Genomic DNA, 17,467 nt, shown 5'->3' with positions numbered 1-17,467 from the left:
CCGCCAACGTTTTAGTCCAATAGAAAAGGATTTTGACTTGCATACTAGTGATCTTATATTCGAATCTCCATAACACCTTGATAGTATGCATGTGAGAAACCCTTATAGTATAAACTATCGATTGTATTATTAAAAAAATTTATGATCAAACCAAGGTGGTTGGTGTGAGTGGTTCGGCACTCTCATTCCTTAAGAGATCAGGGGTTCGATCCCTGCTCTCGTACGGAGTCACCACTTTGGCCAACACCTTACCCCTTACGGGCTGACCCGGTGTGAGTAGGGATTAGTCTGGGTTGTGGTTAAGGCTTAAAGGTGCCACCCATAATTGGGGCCCATCTAGGACCTCCTCATGGTTCAGACAAAAAAAATAAATAAATTACGATCACTCGACAACACTAAACATAGCAATTTGCACGTGCGGAGTGAAACAAATATTCTTATTTACAATTTTCTATCAAAATGTCAACTCGTCTCTTGTTTTACCTCATCAATCAATTTAGTCCTTGTGTTATTAATTTGACTAATTTTATCTTTGTATTTGTATATGTTAGCTAATAAGCAAATTCAATTATTCATTAAGAGACTTAAACTAGGAATTTTTCTCACAATTTATTTTCTTTGACTCGGCTAGAAATTCACTTTGTCACAATATTTGACTATGAACTTTTTTTCTCACCTGTCGGGTCATTGGGGCCTTTGCAGCATCATTTTGAAATATGTATTGTCTTGATAGCAGCTTTCAAATTAACCAGTGATGATTAATTATTAAAAAATTGTTTCTGTAAGTTCTCAAAGAGGTCTTGATACGCTAGCGGATCTAGACCACTCTATAAAACTATATCAATCTTGAAATCTAGTTGCACTAGGGATTTTGTGTTGTAGTTGTTTTCTTAAGCATAAAATAAAATTTTAAAAAAACTATTTTAACTCTACAAAAGGGAAACTTTGAAATTTTATTTTATTTCTTGCTTGAAAATCAAATCTAAGGATATAGACATGATTTTTCAGCCATTCTTAGTAAAACCCACAAGTTGAAACAAGTTTCTGGCTATTGTTTGGAGCAAATTAGAGAAAATAAATTAAGCTAAGTGCAATTGCTTTTGCCCGCGACTCTATTTGACAACTTATATCTTCCATCATAAATTCGTGGTTATGAGCAATTTGTACATGAATTTGAAACTAATTTTATAAGCTTTAATACGCCTATAATATTGTGTATTGGAATTGACGTTTTATAAATTTTAACTTTTTATTTTTATTTTTAATACAAGTCTATGCTATTTTCACTCGATTTAAATTTTAACTTAAAGGAAGCCGTGAGAGATGAAACTTATTTCATCTATTAAACTGACCAAAATTTGAAATTGTCCTTAACTTGCTAATAACAAAATCAAACACAATGACCAAGACAATAAAATTGTACTATAATACAAATTAAAAATAACATTAAAGTACGAATTAAGTTTTTAAAAAAATAAGGAAAAGATGAACTAGAGATTTATTGATATTATACCCTAAAAGTTGGAAATATCAAACTTCTTGTACATTCATATTATAACACACGTGAACAAATTATACCATGTGACCGTTCTACGTTACCATACAATAATTTCTTCATACCTTGAGAGATCATTTATTCTCAAAAGAACCAACCTTTGAAGTTAGAACATGTTATTTGACTAGCCAAAACAAACCTACGCTAAAAGTAATGTCAATGTATAACCAGTGAGATCTTCCTCCCTACATCCTTTTTGTCATCGCTTCCCCTGATTTCTTCAAAACCCTAGTTTCCATCCTCTTGGTTAAAAGGCTGTCTCTCTGCATCAACTGGTTCCCACCCTTTCGTTTTTCATCATACTTAAGACTGCCAAAACTGGGTGAGCTCAGAGTTAGGGAGCTTAAGTACTCAATATCCCTCTCGAATGTTTCAGCTTGTAAGTAGCATGGTGGTGGCTCTTGGTCTTTCTTTTCCAACTCTTTCAAATCAATGTTGCATTCCAGATAATTAGCACCAGCCATTGCAAGAGCCTCAATGGAAGATGACATATTTTTGGCTGCCTTCACCGACAATAGAAAGACAATTCTTCTTGGGAAAATCGAATCTAAGACCTAGGATGCATGAATAAATGTTCTTGATCACTTGAGCTACACACCCTTACATTATTTTGGGGTTTAAATAGAGGTAATCTTAGTTGGAAACAAATTAAATTCCTAAACCAATAACTAGCAAATCTCATTTGTTAACCAAACTAGGACTATTTGCCATTAGTTTCTTTTTTTATTTTTTGGGTTTCGGGCAACCTAAAATCAAAGAAGCTCATATTTAACCTAATAATTTTTTCTCAACTTTTTCTTGGACAGATAATTTCCTTCTAAGTCGAGTCGACTATATCTTTCTGGTTTAGTTCTGCACATCTTTCAACAGCACAATCTTTTCTTTCCTTTTCAAGGTTCTGAAAATACCAAAAAATGCATTAGATTGTCCATTTGAAAAGATTACCAATTACATCTTACCACAAAGCCTCTTCACCACAACCTGCCCACACTGATTTTTTGGGGTCCTTCGTATTGTTGGGTTTTTACCCAATTTATAAGGGCCCGTTTGGGAGAAGAGATTTGAGGTGTCCAAATCCAAATCAATCTGTTTGGGCCAATTTTCAAGTAGATTTGGAAAATTTGATAGGCCAAAAAGCAAGGCTTTCAAATAGGAATTTGGGTGAATTTGAGATCCAAAACTCTCACTCATTCTTCTCCCCCATCCCATCCCATCTCACCTGTATATGATCTGAATCTTCTTTGATTTAACATCTTTGGTTGCAATTATTCTTCTGGGATAATTGTTGGTCTTGTTTGGTTGCTGAGAAACAGTGGGAAAACAGAAGGAAGGTTTTGTAATTATTAATTTCTGTACTTTATAATTAAGTTTGTCTTCTCAATGACTTTTTCATTTCTAATTGTGCATTTGGATGAATTACTAGGTTTTTTTCAATTGAAATTCTAACTTAAAATTGGGGAAAATCAAATAGCAGATTTGACCTAATCAGGGCACGAGAATTGTTACTATACCAATTATCCCATAACATTTTTTCATTATGTTCATGAACCAATTTTAGAGAACCCCAAGAAATGAAAAATAAAAAAAAGTGAGTGATTAAAAAGGAAGATCCAAATGTTCCAAGCAAAGGGCAGCCAGAAAAGCAAGAAATGCAAATCTGGGTTTAAGCCCCAAGACCATGGAGAATCAATTTATGCCTCCAGAACAAAGCCAACCAAGAAATTGATCAAAAGATCTTAACCCTTGCAGCCGAAAGAAGAGGCAATTACTGTAAAAAAAACACCAAGCAAAGACCCACTAAACAAATTCAAATAATCATGATTATTGCTCAACTACACAGAGAAAATGAAGAAATGAATGCAAAGAGTGACGGAGAGAAGCATTGCAGGGAGGGATATTGGAGGAGTGGTTAATTGTGTCTATATATAGGCTCGGCTTAAAACCCTAGCCACAATACAAGGGTTTGGCTATTGTAGACCGATATTGCGGTGTATTAGCATTTGCGAATTTGGTGGTGACTCTCTCTCTCTCCCTCCCTCCTGCTTTATACCATATTTGTTACATTTGGTATCTGAAAATGTCCCTATAATGAAAAACCTTCATTAAAAATTATTTTCCTTTTTTATTTAAATCAAGTGTTAGATTGAATTCTTGTTTTAATCTTTTGATTGAATATATTATTGTTTTTTATCAAATTCTGATACAAGTACGGGGAGGATATTCGAACTTAGGTGCAAAGAGACTGGTTCACTTTCTTGCCCAACTAGCCTAACACACGTATGCATTTAAAATATATATTGGGAACAAAGTATAGGTACATATTCATAGATATGTTACCAATGTAATGGTTCTAATTAAATGGACGAAGTAATCCTTTTTTTTCTTTCAAAAATTGACTAAATTCAATCTAAAACTCCCCCGCCTGCATGGCTATGGCTAATTTTAAATTTTCAAAGTCTAAAAGAAGTTTTTTTTTTAAAAATATACTAAAAGTTAAAAGAAATTATTTAAGTTGAGTGAAATGAGAAGAATTTCAAATCAAAACAACAAACTTTTATTATTAGTGGACTTCGATCATAACAAATGACTAGGTTAGGGAAGAACAAAGAATTGTATTATCCCAGCTAAAATCTCCACTGGCAAGCAATCTTCAATAAATTTGATACCACAAAAGGAAAAACCTGGTCCAAAACAAAATGCATTCCTCCAATCACAAACAGAAGCATGTCATCTACATAGCCGCTTGGTCATTTGAGTAAAGTAAATGGCCACATATACATCAAACTAAATCACCTTCTCAAAGAATTCAAACAATATCAAACACCAGGACATAAATAAGAGCATAAATTTACAGTGAGAAGCATTCCACTATTTCTCCCTTCTTTTTCTTTGGCCAATTTCCATGCTGCATAACTCATTCAAGGTTTACCCCAACCAGGTATGTATTTGTTGTTGTTGTGTAATCCATTCATAAATCAGCCTTGCGTGCGACGAAACTTGGATTATTGCTATATACTGCACCGGAAAGCAATATGGTTTTACTGGTATCATCCCCTAAATCTAACAACAACGCAAGAAATATCATCTTTACTATCTCTTTTCAGTGCTTCAGCTGTTAGTTGCTTAGCTGCCTTCAGAGGGTCTCTAATCTTTCTTGCAATATCAACTGCCTCTTGATTACCCATGACCTAGATTATCACAAACAGAAGAAAAAAAGTTATTGTCATGATATTTGAAGCACGCTACGTTTAGGTGAATTCTTCCCCATTTTTCTAGACTGCTAAAATAATTGGCACAATGCACCAAGTAGAAGAAAGATCAGGTAAAATGTTTCACCTTCCAAAGACCATCACTGGCAAGGATTAGAACATCAGTAGTATTGTCTACGAAGGTATCTTGTACGTCGGGATCTGATCGCAAATGTGACTTGAGGCTTTTGTCTCCAAAAGCACGAGAAACAGCCAGCTGCCCATTGACTCTAGGAACGTCTCCTGAAAATAAAAGCATGTGATAGAAGTCAGTTCAATGAGAGGCTTAACATAAGCTCAATTGGTACTCTGTGTGGTTACAGCTATAATACCAATGATAGATGCTGAATATTCATTAAGTAACATGAAAGACCCCATAATTGACACATGCAACTCACAGCTGCATCAGGAAAATATCTTAAGACAAAACGTTTTTTATACAAGATAACTTTCACTGGTTGTTTACTCATAATTAAAATTGAAAAGAGAAATCCTGATTTGTGGTCCAAATCCCACTTGAAGAGTTTGATTACTTCAAAATAAATAGGGAAGAGTTGGTGCATTGAAAGTCATGCTAGCTTCTTCTAAGCTTGCATCGCCATAACATCAGACAAACAGGCATGCAGACTGCTGAGACCAACTCCAGGAAACAAAGTATCAACAAACAAAGATGTCAATAGAAGGCAGATTCTCGAAAAAGGTCTTAGTTTGGATAGAAAACCCTTTTTATCTTGTGCACAGTGTCATCCAATCTTTAGTTGGAAACTTGAAAAACCGGATGCCTGCCCAGTGCCAGAAGGTCAAGGTAGTTGGTGACCTGATGAGACAAAGTTCATATATTCAACATAATTACGTATTTACAGCCAGAGGAATCATTACCGCATGGCATAGATGGGGAGGTCAAGGGTATCATGGCACTACAAAGGCCTCCAGTAAAAAGATTACTGTTTGCTAGAAGTCAGAGAGGAAGCCAGATTCTAAAATCTGTTTTAAAAAATTGTTCAAACAACTTCTACAATTTGGACAATAAGGACCTGTTCGAGAATTTCCTACTATTCTTCAGAAGTGCTCAAGTGATTCATAAGAAATTATCAAGTCTTTGGTACTCAGATGGCTAAACTTATGAATGGAATAAGGTTTTACTTCTTTCTTTCCCCTTTCGTATTTACTTATTTGGAAAACTTAAAGTTGCTAAAAGTCTTAAGTTCTTCTGGAGAATGCAATTCCCACGAGCCAACACAAATTTGAATTAAATAACAGACTTGCAGAAAACTAATCCAAGGGATCAGCAAGGTCATCCTCTAAGACAAAGTAAGCTGATCATAATTCAACTCCTATCTGAATGCTGATATTTTCTTGCAAATAAAATAGTTTAGAGTATTGCTTCTATCTATTTGGTGTAAGAATTGTTGAACAATTTCAATTGTTGAGAAAGGGGGCGACAAAAGTCATGGAATTTATCTCAGTGGAAAACCCTTGCAGCACAAAACTAAAATCTACACGGCATATTAACAGATGAAGCACCACTTTAAAAAATAAAATAGTGATAATTTATTACTCGTTCTTTTTCTTGAAAACCAGTAATGTTCATTCAAAATGTTACAGTTTTACATGTATATTTACACATTGAATGAACTTTCTAAACATCATTGCTGTAAAATACCTGGCATGTTTGAGACAAAGCCACCTTTGTTTTCAATGCTGCCTCGTTCGGTATTGGGCTCATGGTCTGTAGACATCTGTACTGCCTGACCCCCCTTTGAAAGAACTGCCCGTGAATCTCCAACATTTGCCACCCATAATCGCTGACTGTTAAACAATATTGCAGTTACAGCAGTGGACCCACCACGCCCCAAGTCAGAACTATGAGAGAGAATTGCCTGGTCCGTCCGCTCATAGGCTTTTAAGATAGATCTGTTAGGGTCGACCCAAAACTCTTCCTACAATATTTACATGAAAATTGTAAGAATACATCACTCCACAATTTCTATGCACCTAAACAAGACAAATAGATGGAACTATCTGAAATTAGCAGCTACCTCCTTAAGGATATTTGAAAACAAATGCTTCTGTAGATATGCAGGCACAGTGTCTCCCAAATGGCCATCATATATAGCAAACAATCCTAACTGATGTCCTTGGCTCCGAACAAACTTAGCAACATGATAATCCTCCATTGGATGATTAGCTTTTCCTTTTACCAGGCTGAAACCATACTTTACTAACCCATCGTGGCTTCTTCCCTTACCAGACCCAGATGATGAACGTCCCCCAAACTGCATAGAAAAATTATAAATAATACAACCTCAATCTTGTATAGTTCATAGACAGGCAGTATTCAGAAGGAAACAATTGTTTTCAACTTTTTGCTTCAAAACATAAAAATTCAGTTTCTAGTCCATTTACCAGGTAAAGAATGAAATTTTAGTTTCATGCATTAAGGCAAGCATAAAAGAAAATCAAGCTTGAATCTATTTCTTTTTTAGAATTGCTTTCCTTCTTAAGCTTCTTTTAAGTACAATGAAACAGAACTCTATTATATGGCTGTTGAGTAAAAACAATACACTTATTTTTAATGCACCAAACCAAAAGAGCAGCCAGTTAGAAACATGTTGGTTCATTTTTGGTCCGAACATGTTGGCTCAATTCAGAAGTTCAGCACAGCTATGGAAATTGTGGCCTAAGTATTCTAGTATTGAAGGCAACTGAATATCCCTTGTACCCAGCTTCAGAAATGCAGCAGAAGAAAGTAAATACTCGGCTTTAGCATCCTCAGTCAAGTAGAATACCCAAAACCACTTCAATCTAACAAATATTGCAAAGCAGTTCCTAAGATCATATCAGAAAACCAAAACACACAACATCGATAGAGAACAGGAAAAGATGAAATAAATGAACAAAGAAGAATGAACGATCATGATACCCCTTAATCCCAAAAGAGCATATTAATCCAGCTGACCATAATAAAACATAATTTTCAAATCCACCCAACAGCTGATGGATATCCTACTAGAAAAACCAAGTACATGAACAAAACTCCTCAATTGAATTACACATATAGTCCCAGAAAATAATCAAAAACCATGCTTTATAAGACTTATGATTGAGAAAATATACATCAAACAAGAAACAAAAAAAAAAAAAAAAAAAGGACTGCATATAAGGGGCATAAGAAGTGAAAAAACATGATCACCTGAGCGTAGGAACCGCTAAAACAGCATAACCTATCCATAAAATAGGAAGTACTGGAGCTAAATCTTCAGCATCCACCTCTTGTAATCACCTCCAATCCAAATTCCAAACCAAACCCACCTTCCAAGATCAAAACTTGTTGCCTAAATTCTCAAACTGCACCATGAGAACCAATTTCAATCATTATTAACAAAGCAAGCAAAAACCCCTTTGAAAAAACAAAACAGCCCTAAAACCCACAAAGCCACTAAGAACAAAATCCACAAACGAGTAAAAACAGGAACTGGGCACCCGGGATTTTGGTCTTACCATCCAATGAAAGCTAGAAAATGGCTTGGCTTTTGTTTATTTGGCGGTGCCCCTTTCTTCTTCTTCTTCTGATGACTTCGCACAAGCAATTGAATAAAAACAGAATGGTAATGATGACGAGTAATAAAGAAATAAAAGAGAGAACATTTGAAACCTTTTTCTTTAAAAAGGGAAAATTAAATAAAACTGGAAAAATTAAAGTTTTATGCGAGCTTAGGAACTGTGTGATGATTTATAACCGCTATCGTGGGAGTCTGGGAATGAACAATTAAATTATTTTTTATTAATTTTTTTATTTTATTGTAAAGGTCCTAAAGGAAACTGGAAAAGGGTGCCATAAAACAGAGACTTCTTGGCTGTTGACTTTTTGCTGCCCCTACTCTTCTTCATTTTCAGTCCAGTCTGTTTCTTTTCTCTCTCTTCCTATGCTGCTTTTTCGTCTTGACCAAAAAAAAAAAAAATATGCTGCTTTTTCGTATTTTACTTTTCTTTTTTTTTTCACACACGCGGTTTTGTATTTTTCTTTTTCTAAGCACACGGTTTTGTATTTTGTACAAAATATTTGTACCTAAATACTCCAAGGAATATTTGGGGGTACCTAAATACTACAAGGAAGACTCTTCAATATTCATTATTAATATGTAACGCTTGCACGGCGGCTGATATTAGCAATATTCTAAAGTTTTATTACTTTGAGTATAAATATTAATGATTATTAATTGTTTAGTCAAAGTTCAAGGTTGACTTTCAAACTTGATTCAATTCAAGCTTGAATCTTTAAAATTAATGTCAAATATTGGATTTTGATCCGAAAATAATTGACGGCCAAAACTTTTGATTACTGGGGACCGAGAAACATGACTTAGTTCGACCAAAAATAAATAAGTATGACTTAGTATTATATTATATGTATGCATATGTTTGTTAGTGTTGTATTCAAATGAATGAATATCATATGGGATGTTTTTTGTGAACAGATATTCTTATGCACCAAAAGAATGAGTTTTCTATTGCCATTATCTCTCGGATGTTTACCGTCGTAATTAATATTGCCACGAGTCATGGGAATTTGAATTTGAGACCACTAGTCTGAAGTCAATGGCCTTTTTTACTGAGCTAGTCCTTTCTTAGGTGAGAGATGTTTCCAACTTCTATATACCAATTAGGGCAACAATTTTTATTTTTTTGAGCAACCAATTAGGGCAACATTCGCAAACGAAAGGACCTTTTGACCATACATATTCTCCACTAGACTCTTGTTTTTTGAGAGATAAAGAAATTCCACCTAACTACAAAGGTCAACGGTAAAGGATTTTGTATTAATATTCATCCAAATACATGTCTTTTATTTCAGGAATAATATAATGTCTAATTTCTTATGGATAAAACGTTATTAATTAGAGCTTCTGCAGGCAGGCAGAGAAGATAATAAATTTGTAGAGACTATCGCAATCTTAAAAATCTTTACAATATTTTTTGGTGAGGGATCAATCACAATCTGTTTTTGACCCACAAAGGATCGCAATCTCTAATCAGCTTATCATACAGAGTCTGTTACTTCACGTTTTGCTGGCCACTACAAAACATACTTAATTGACTCAGCCTTTGAAAAGACGGTAAATGTTCACTAGTTTCATAAGCTTTTTTTTTTAATTACAAGTAACCAAAGATAATAAGGCTTGGAAATTCTTATTGTTTTTACAAAATTTGATGTTTCATTAAATTTAGGTGTTTGATTGAATTTTGATTTTAGTCAAGTAAGTAATGCTACTTTTTTTTTACTAACAGGTCATTAGCTCAGTGGTAAGAGCATTTATCTATAGATCATTAGTCTCAAGTTCGAACCCGAATGTCACCTCCCCTCCCAAACTTTGACCAAAAAGTTGTATTACGCTTTTTTTTCTTTCTCAAATAGGTATATTACTCTGAAACATATATGTATGTACAAATTTTGTAGCTATATTGTTGGTATATTAATGTAACCAAAATAAAAGTTCAATCTCCAAGGATAACATTTTAGCTGCCCCTTTGTTTTGGTTTCTGAGTAAAAGATGCAAAAGCAGAGGAAAAGAAGACATAAACATTACAAGTCAGAATAGTTTAGAGGGAGTTTCACTATCATGTCCAATATAAGAGTCCAAATTATTTATAATAAAAAATCTACATGAAATAGACTATAGAAACATACCCAAAGCCCATTTACAACATAACAAAGAGGCTTTAAACTTTCTATAATTTACAAAACTGCCATCAGGTCATGATATTTAGTTAGAGATATTTAGTGCTAAACTAGATATTTAGTTAGATATTTAATTTCGAGTTTAGAACCAAAGAAAAAGTGGAGCCTGATACAGGTCATGAGATGAAGCACATTGTCCAACATTATGAGCCGCAAAGTTGCAGTGCCTGGCCATGCTAAAGCTCTTTTGATACATCATTTTCCAACCAGAACAAGGATCTTGATTTTCTATGGAATTAATTACTTGAATTTATAAATAAATAAAATCCACCCTCTGTAGTAATATAAGCTGCTAACCCACTTTGCAGCTTCTGTGATTGCTAAGAGAGCAGCCCTTGCTTCACCTAGAGTTGGATCAAATTTAATGGCAGCAAAAAAGTTCATCATCTTGAACCAATATATAATTCAGGTGGAGGATACCATTTAGAGGGAGAAACAGGTTTAAAATGTTTGAAGCAAACAGAATGTAACTTTGCTAATCAGGTGATCTTAGGAGGCTCATGGTCTTTTTGAACACTTGTTGAGAACAAACCACACAAGATACAATAAAATTTATGCAGAAAAAGTAACAAATCAGCAGCTTCGGTGCTGTTAATTCCAAAAGCAGGATATGGAACTAGTAAAGATTTGATCCACTTTGAGATGGTGGCTGGTGCAAGTAACTAAATCCTAATTGGTCCCACTTGCAGCCATATTATAACTACACTGTTGCTGAGAAGGCCCTCAAAGCCAATAACCTCAAAACAGGATTGTGATTTGGAGTCCTCAACAGCATCCACCTTTTTACCTAATCACAAGACAAATCACAAAGAGATACAGATCCAATTACTTGAGTTCTCATCCCAGCCTTCCACACTGATGAAACAAGTTTGCAGACTAATTATCTACTTAACTTCCGGATTACCCTTTTGAGTAAACTTGATTTGTTCACAGCTTGCTGTCAGTTTTGGTCACATAGCATTTTCTTGGAGTATTTTATAAATATAAATATATAGTCAGTGGGAGTTTTTCAAAGTCCCAAAGAAAAATGGTTAATGGGATGCAGCATCTAATCTAGTTTATTAAGCAAATCATCTTCATCATCCCATATAATAATCTTATAAGATAACAAATCAGGAATTCATGATCATTACTTTTTTCTTTTGTACTCAATAGCTTTGAGCTTTCATCTAATGGTATATAGCTGCTTCATCTTGATCCCTCATCAAATCATTTGCATCTTTAAAGCTCCTAGGTAATATATTTGTGTTGACTTCTGCAGTGGTCCTGAATCTGATGCTTTGTCTACTAACAAAAATGCAGGCTTTTAATGCTTTTTCCTGAGAAAAAAACAGTAAAAATTGGCCAATGGCTGATCAATTATGAATTGGTAGGCTTTATGCCCTATTAAGACAGGCATAACCTCTACTATGAGCATCTCATGATTCTATATCATTTGCTTCTTAGTATGGCACCAAAAGAGCCCATTAATAAGGTTCTCCCAGACCATGATTCCCTTAATATTTTCATGAGGCATTGTCTTTTCTCCCCACCTTTCCAACTTTTCAAATTCTTTTACTTATTTATCAATGAGATTCGAACCTTCTTCGGTAAAGTGAAAACTGAGTGCCACAAGACCATATCATTTTGTGGTACAAAGTAAAATTACAATATATCAAAAAGGAAGTAAATAGCTTATCTTTCAGCTACATGGCAGCACCTCTCTATTTGTCCAACACACAGCCAATAAAATATTCCCTTTTATCAAAAGAAATAAATCTATTAACCTGAGCTGCAATGCAATACTTTTGTTTGCCTATCAAAACAAAAAAATATATGCAATATTCTTTAACCAATTAATGCTGGTCCAGGAAGTTGAATGATTTTAATTTAAGATTTGCAGCAATATGAATGCCTTGTTTTTTTATTTTTTTTATTTTTAACTTCTTAAATTTATTTTGAATGCTATATATTAATTTTTGGTCAGAATGTAGGGTGTCAATTGGCAGCAAGGCATTAAATTTCCGAAAAACCTGGTGGTGACATCTGTTTACATTTCGTACAACTTGCTACATATTAAATTCTAGGCAGGTCTGCATGTGATTATTGGTCCTTACATCATTGATCGTTAGTCAAATATATTGTTCTTGATCTAAATGAAGTAGGGTAGAGCAAAAATTCAACTTTTGTCGTAAATATGAAGATAAATGCTTTACCATTAAAGTCAGAAGTTATCGCTTAAATCTTCATTAATAAGTTTCGGGTTAAAGTTTCATAGCTGATGTGTAGCAGTGGAGCTGCCAATATTAAATGAGACTCAATTCTGATTTAGTAATTTTTAGTAAATGAGACTCAATTCTCCAACCAAAACTAAGAACTTCAACACAATTTGTTCAATTTGAAATTTTGCTTGCCAAGGTTGTCTACTTCCTTCACTAAGCCACAAACTTTGTCGCTTGCTTTGTAATTTTTCTTGGTAAAATTTTACAAATGAAATTCAAAGGTTGAATGGACACTTTGTTCCATGCAATGGAATTATAGGATATGACTCAATGAGCAAAATTACATTTCACCAAAAGGTTATAAAAAAAAAATCTAACTTTCTTCTCTTTTTTCTCTTTTTGTTAACTTGCTAGCTGATACTGATATGAGCCATTCACTGTTGCATTTGACCTAGTTCTTGAACATGACAGATACTTTTGTAATCGACAGATGGAAGCCCCGCATGAAGTTTACTAGTTCTGATACCACCAAAATGATTCCAAAATACTAAAAACGTATGCTATTCAAATCAACTTCCAAAAACAAACAAGAAAAAAGATATTTAGTCCGGCTTCAATAAATTATGCACAACTACAAACCAAAACAATTCATGGCAAGAAAGTATGATATATAAAATTCCATAACATATATGGAAAATATCCTTGTGACAGTGCAGACAAACTCCTTTTTTTAATGCAAGAAATACTGCATATATATGTAAGTGTTTGCTAGAGGTGGCCATCAAGCTCAAGCTCACTTACTTTTTGCAATGTCTAATTCATTTTCAATTTCTTCCCCTAAACTTGTCTTGTCCACTGGACACACTGCTGTGCAAGAAGCAGGGGCAACTGGTACTCAGAAGAAACGTACCGTTAAGGCTGAAATTTCTGCTTCACTCTTCCAAAAGGTAATTGATAATACATCCATTTTCGTGGTTAAATCTTTCGTTTGATTCAACAATTATTGTCCGTGAAAGTGGAGACTGAATGTCACTAGGCCAAAAGATCGTTGGCTTTCACGGCCATAATTGTTGTGATCATCTACTAACCAAGAGTTTTAATTCCCATTTTCACCATCTGGGATGTCTTTGTTTGTGTGAATAGATGATGGCAGAGCTTGTAGGCACATACATTCTCATATTTATTGGCTGTGGGGCTGCTCTTGTCAACAATATACAGTCTCTTACAATTGTGGGCATAGCACTTGCATGGGGTCTTGCTTTTACGGCCACTGCATATGCAGTTGGGCATGTCTCTGGTGCCCATTTCAACCCTGCAGTTACCATTGCCTTGGCTGCTGGCCGCAGATTTCCATGCAAACATGTGAGACACTAACACCAAAGTTTGAGGGTTTCTTCATGAAATAACTTGTTTATAACATTTAATATAAAATGCTTACCCTTTCCTTCTCTTAAAAACTTGGTAAACTAACTTGTTCTGAAAAGGAAAAGATCAATATGTGAATCGATGTCTCATGTTCTCATCTTAACTTACATCTACGACTCGATCTTGACTATAACACGGCCTTAACATGGTAATAACATGTTAGTTTTCTAATTTTTTATTGGATATGTAAACGGATAAGTCTTTTAAAGAAACCCAAAATTATTTAAGGGTGTCTCTAAACATTTCAATTGCAACTTGGTTAAAATATGCTTTGTATTGTTGTGTAGGTACCTCTGTATATCATGTCACAGTTGTCGGGAGCAACCCTAGCAAGCCTGACCCTGAGGCTGTTGTTTAACGACCAAAACAACATTCAAGCAACCGTGACTCAGTTCTCTTATTCAACAACTTACATACAAGCCCTCACCTGGGAATTTATAAGCACTTTTATATTGATGTTCACCATTTGTGGTGTTGCTACTGATGACAGAGCGGTAAAATCATCTACTTTGTAGGCTTTGAATTATAGAATTTCATCAACCCACCCAAAAATATGTTTTGATAACCCCAACAAGTTCATTTTCTCCCTTTCATTTTGGTGTAAGAAAATACTAACCCTATATGCTTGACTGTCAAAAACAGAGCAAAAATATCTCTGGAATTGCTATAGGTGCTGCTGTTGTGTTTACTGTTATGGTTGCTGGGTAATTAACTCCTCAGTAATAATCTAATAACTGATTTATTACCATAGCTCTGCATTTTACCTTCATTGTTATAGCATTAGTCTGCGAAGTTTTGTGACATTTTTTGATGCATTGGAATCTGCAGGCCAATCACTGGAGCTTCTATGAACCCTGCCAGAAGTTTTGGCCCTGCTACTGTCACTGGTATTTATAAGAACATTTGGGTCTATACTGCAGGCCCTATTCTTGGAGCCATGGCGGCTGCTATGGTGTACGGTGTTCTCAGGGTACCTACACCGGTAGAATCTGATGACGGTGTTCTCTGGGCACCTACATCTGTAAAATCTGATGAGAACGCCAGTGTCATACACAATCCTGTTTACTCACGCAATGCTGATCCGATAGCCAGAACACTTGCACAAGTGTGAAGTTTAAAGAGGAGTCTTAGCTATGCACAAAATGTCACAAAATCACTCTGGTCATGCCAGATAAAATGTAAAACGATTCCTTATTTTGACTTTTAATAAGATTGCTCATATCCCCTATAGTAAAGAACTATCCCTATAACCAAGGTGGTTGGTGTGAGTGGTTCGGCACTCTCATTCCTTAATGCTCCGTTTGGATGAAGGAATTGCAAATTACATAGAATTCTAAAATGACGGAATTTAGATTTCCATCATTTCAATTTCTGACAATTGAAGATTTCAGTGTTTGGATTTATGTATGTCAAATTTTGTAATTGACAGAAATTGAAAATTTCATTGTTTGGATAGCTCATTTAAATTGTCAATGACAGAAATTAAATATTTCGAAAGAACAAAAAAACTGATAACTAACATAGAAGATATTCCTCGAAGTATAAAATAACATATCGTTTGATGAACTAAATAACTCAACTTAAACAAACATAGCATATTAGCAAACCAAATCACTCCCCACGTGTAATAAACATCAACAACATACTCTTTTTTTTCTTAATTGGGAGTGCCTTCAGCATCTGAAATTGTTTGTCATTTTCAATCAGACAAGCACATCCTTTGAGTTGTTCATTTTCACTAAGACCTGGTACTGCTTGTACTACAACATATACCTTTGCTGGATCAAGGTTCTTAGTATCAGCACGGATAAACTCTTCAAATGATAAAGCCATTCTAGCAATCGAATCAGCAATAACATCTTTGACAGCACCTCTTTTATTTGTAGGAAGAATATCAAAAGAATTTGATGCACTATTTCTTCTCTTTTGACCATTTGTTGAGGTTGGTGAAATATCATTAATAACATGAATATCTTCTTAATCTTGTGTATCACATTCAAATCAACATGATCAACTTCATTAGTAGGAGTCATAACCTCAGTTGCATCTGCACCTATTTTTGCACCCTCTCCAGTGGCTCTATCTTTGCCACACAAATATACTATATCATCCCTATTTTCTATAACTTTAAATCGACAACCTCTAGCATCGTCATGAGACTACCAAACAAATAATCAAAGTGAAATAAGAATGAGAGAAAACCAAAATCGATTTTCAGCAGCATATAACAATCAACAAAGCTTTTCGTTTCCTTACATAGTATATAAAAAGCTTTCAGCAACATAGGCTTTTTCTTCAGAGTAAGGAATAAAACTTGAACAAGGCGATAACACAAAGCGATAAAGCTAGCAAACAACTACAGAGCTGTACCATAAACACAAATCACACTCCAATATCCATGGGCATAGAATAATTTGTTAAAACTTCCCAAAATCCAGCCATAGTGCCGCAAAGATCACAAAACCCATTCAACACATATTCATAAATTTAGTCAGAAACACCCAATTTTGATAGCCATTTAGAAACCCTGGTAACCCTAAAATAGAAAAACATAAATTGAAGGAGAGAAAGGCTTGAAGACTAACCTTCAAATTTGATCCAGAGAGACGTGTACTTTTTCTTTTTTTTTAATTAATGAAAAGTTTGGCAGTTTTTTTTAATGTAAGTTTTGGCACACTGGAAAATATGAATTCCCGCACTATGGAAATTGTGAAATGACGCCTATTTTGGTGGAAATTAAACTCGGGAATTTGATGCCTCAATTTCCACGATTTTTTCCATGCGTCATTTAATAAATTCTGCGCTTAAGTTGTCAAACAAGGGAATTGTCAATTTCTCCGCTTAAATTCCCGACTTTTAGCTAAATTCCGAGTTATTTTCCCTCATCCAAACGGAGGGTAAGAGAGGTCAGGGATTCGATCCCCGCTCTCGTATGGAGTCACCACTTTGGCCAACACTTTACCCCTTACGGGCCGACCCGGTGTGAGCGGGAATTAGTCTGAGTTGTGGTTAAGGCTTAAAGGTGCCACCCATAGTTGGGGCCCATCCAGGACCACCTCATGGTTCAAAACAAAAAAAAACAAAAAAACAAAAAAGAACTAACCCTATACTCACAGGCATATTCAATACTCACAGGCATATTCAATCGTGTAGTTCGTCTCTTTCGCATCGATATTGCATTAGGATGTAAAGATATTAGGGCAGATACTTAGTGGGTGCAATTTCCATAACAGATCAGTAAATTTCCAAACCTACAACAAGAAGTTTGGATACATAGCATATGTTACATCTGCTACCA

General features: G+C 34.9%; 3 protein-coding genes across 3 annotated transcripts; 1 reads left to right on the top strand and 2 right to left on the bottom strand.

Moving 5' to 3' along the window:
* Positions 1–4,237: 4,237 nt before the first annotated feature.
* On the bottom strand, positions 4,238–8,669 carry LOC110759548 (putative protein phosphatase 2C 10). The gene is made up of 6 exons (XM_021961623.2): positions 8,305–8,669; positions 7,997–8,151; positions 6,843–7,079; positions 6,467–6,743; positions 4,892–5,046; positions 4,238–4,743 (listed from the first exon to the last, which is right to left on the bottom strand). The coding sequence occupies exons 2-6, from the start codon at positions 8,033–8,035 to the stop codon at positions 4,603–4,605; spliced, it is 849 nt and encodes a 282-aa protein (XP_021817315.1). The 5' UTR covers positions 8,036–8,151; positions 8,305–8,669; the 3' UTR covers positions 4,238–4,602.
* A 4,794-nt stretch (positions 8,670–13,463) lies between these two features.
* LOC110748561 (nodulin-26-like) lies at positions 13,464–15,547 on the top strand. Its single transcript, XM_021948527.2, has 5 exons — positions 13,464–13,691; positions 13,888–14,106; positions 14,457–14,663; positions 14,812–14,873; positions 14,998–15,547. The coding sequence occupies exons 1-5, from the start codon at positions 13,554–13,556 to the stop codon at positions 15,278–15,280; spliced, it is 909 nt and encodes a 302-aa protein (XP_021804219.2). The 5' UTR covers positions 13,464–13,553; the 3' UTR covers positions 15,281–15,547.
* Positions 15,548–15,780: 233 nt separating this feature from the next.
* LOC148298061 (uncharacterized) lies at positions 15,781–17,338 on the bottom strand. The gene is given in 3 exon segments (XM_088249622.1): positions 15,781–16,163; positions 16,166–16,328; positions 17,273–17,338. Coding segments are annotated over 3 exon segments (612 nt in total).
* Between the last annotated feature and the right edge of the window lie 129 nt (positions 17,339–17,467).

The sequence above is a fragment of the Prunus avium genome, chromosome 1 (genome assembly GCF_965620075.1).
Source record: "Prunus avium chromosome 1, drPruAviu1.hap1.1, whole genome shotgun sequence".
NCBI classification, from domain to species: domain Eukaryota; kingdom Viridiplantae; phylum Streptophyta; class Magnoliopsida; order Rosales; family Rosaceae; genus Prunus; species Prunus avium.
Note: the sequence above shows the minus strand (reverse complement) of the source record. Positions and strands in the feature narration are given on the sequence as shown.

What these genes read in the sequence shown, in the direction of transcription:
- LOC110759548 (XM_021961623.2), bottom strand. Translation starts at nt 8,035, where the DNA reads ATGGATAGGTTATGCTGTTTTAGCGGTTCCTACGCTCAG. An exon ending in TTAGCGGTTCCTACGCTCAG is followed by an intron (nt 7,080 to 7,996) that starts GTGATCATGTTT and finishes TTTTCTATGCAG; the next exon opens with TTTGGGGGACGTTCATCATC. An exon ending in CCAGTGATGGTCTTTGGAAG is followed by an intron (nt 4,744 to 4,891) that starts GTGAAACATTTT and finishes GTGATAATCTAG; the next exon opens with GTCATGGGTAATCAAGAGGC.
- LOC110748561 (XM_021948527.2), top strand. Translation starts at nt 13,554, where the DNA reads ATGTCTAATTCATTTTCAATTTCTTCCCCTAAACTTGTCTTGTCCACT. An exon ending in CTGCTTCACTCTTCCAAAAG is followed by an intron (nt 13,692 to 13,887) that starts GTAATTGATAAT and finishes TTGTGTGAATAG; the next exon opens with ATGATGGCAGAGCTTGTAGG. An exon ending in TTGCTACTGATGACAGAGCG is followed by an intron (nt 14,664 to 14,811) that starts GTAAAATCATCT and finishes TGTCAAAAACAG; the next exon opens with AGCAAAAATATCTCTGGAAT.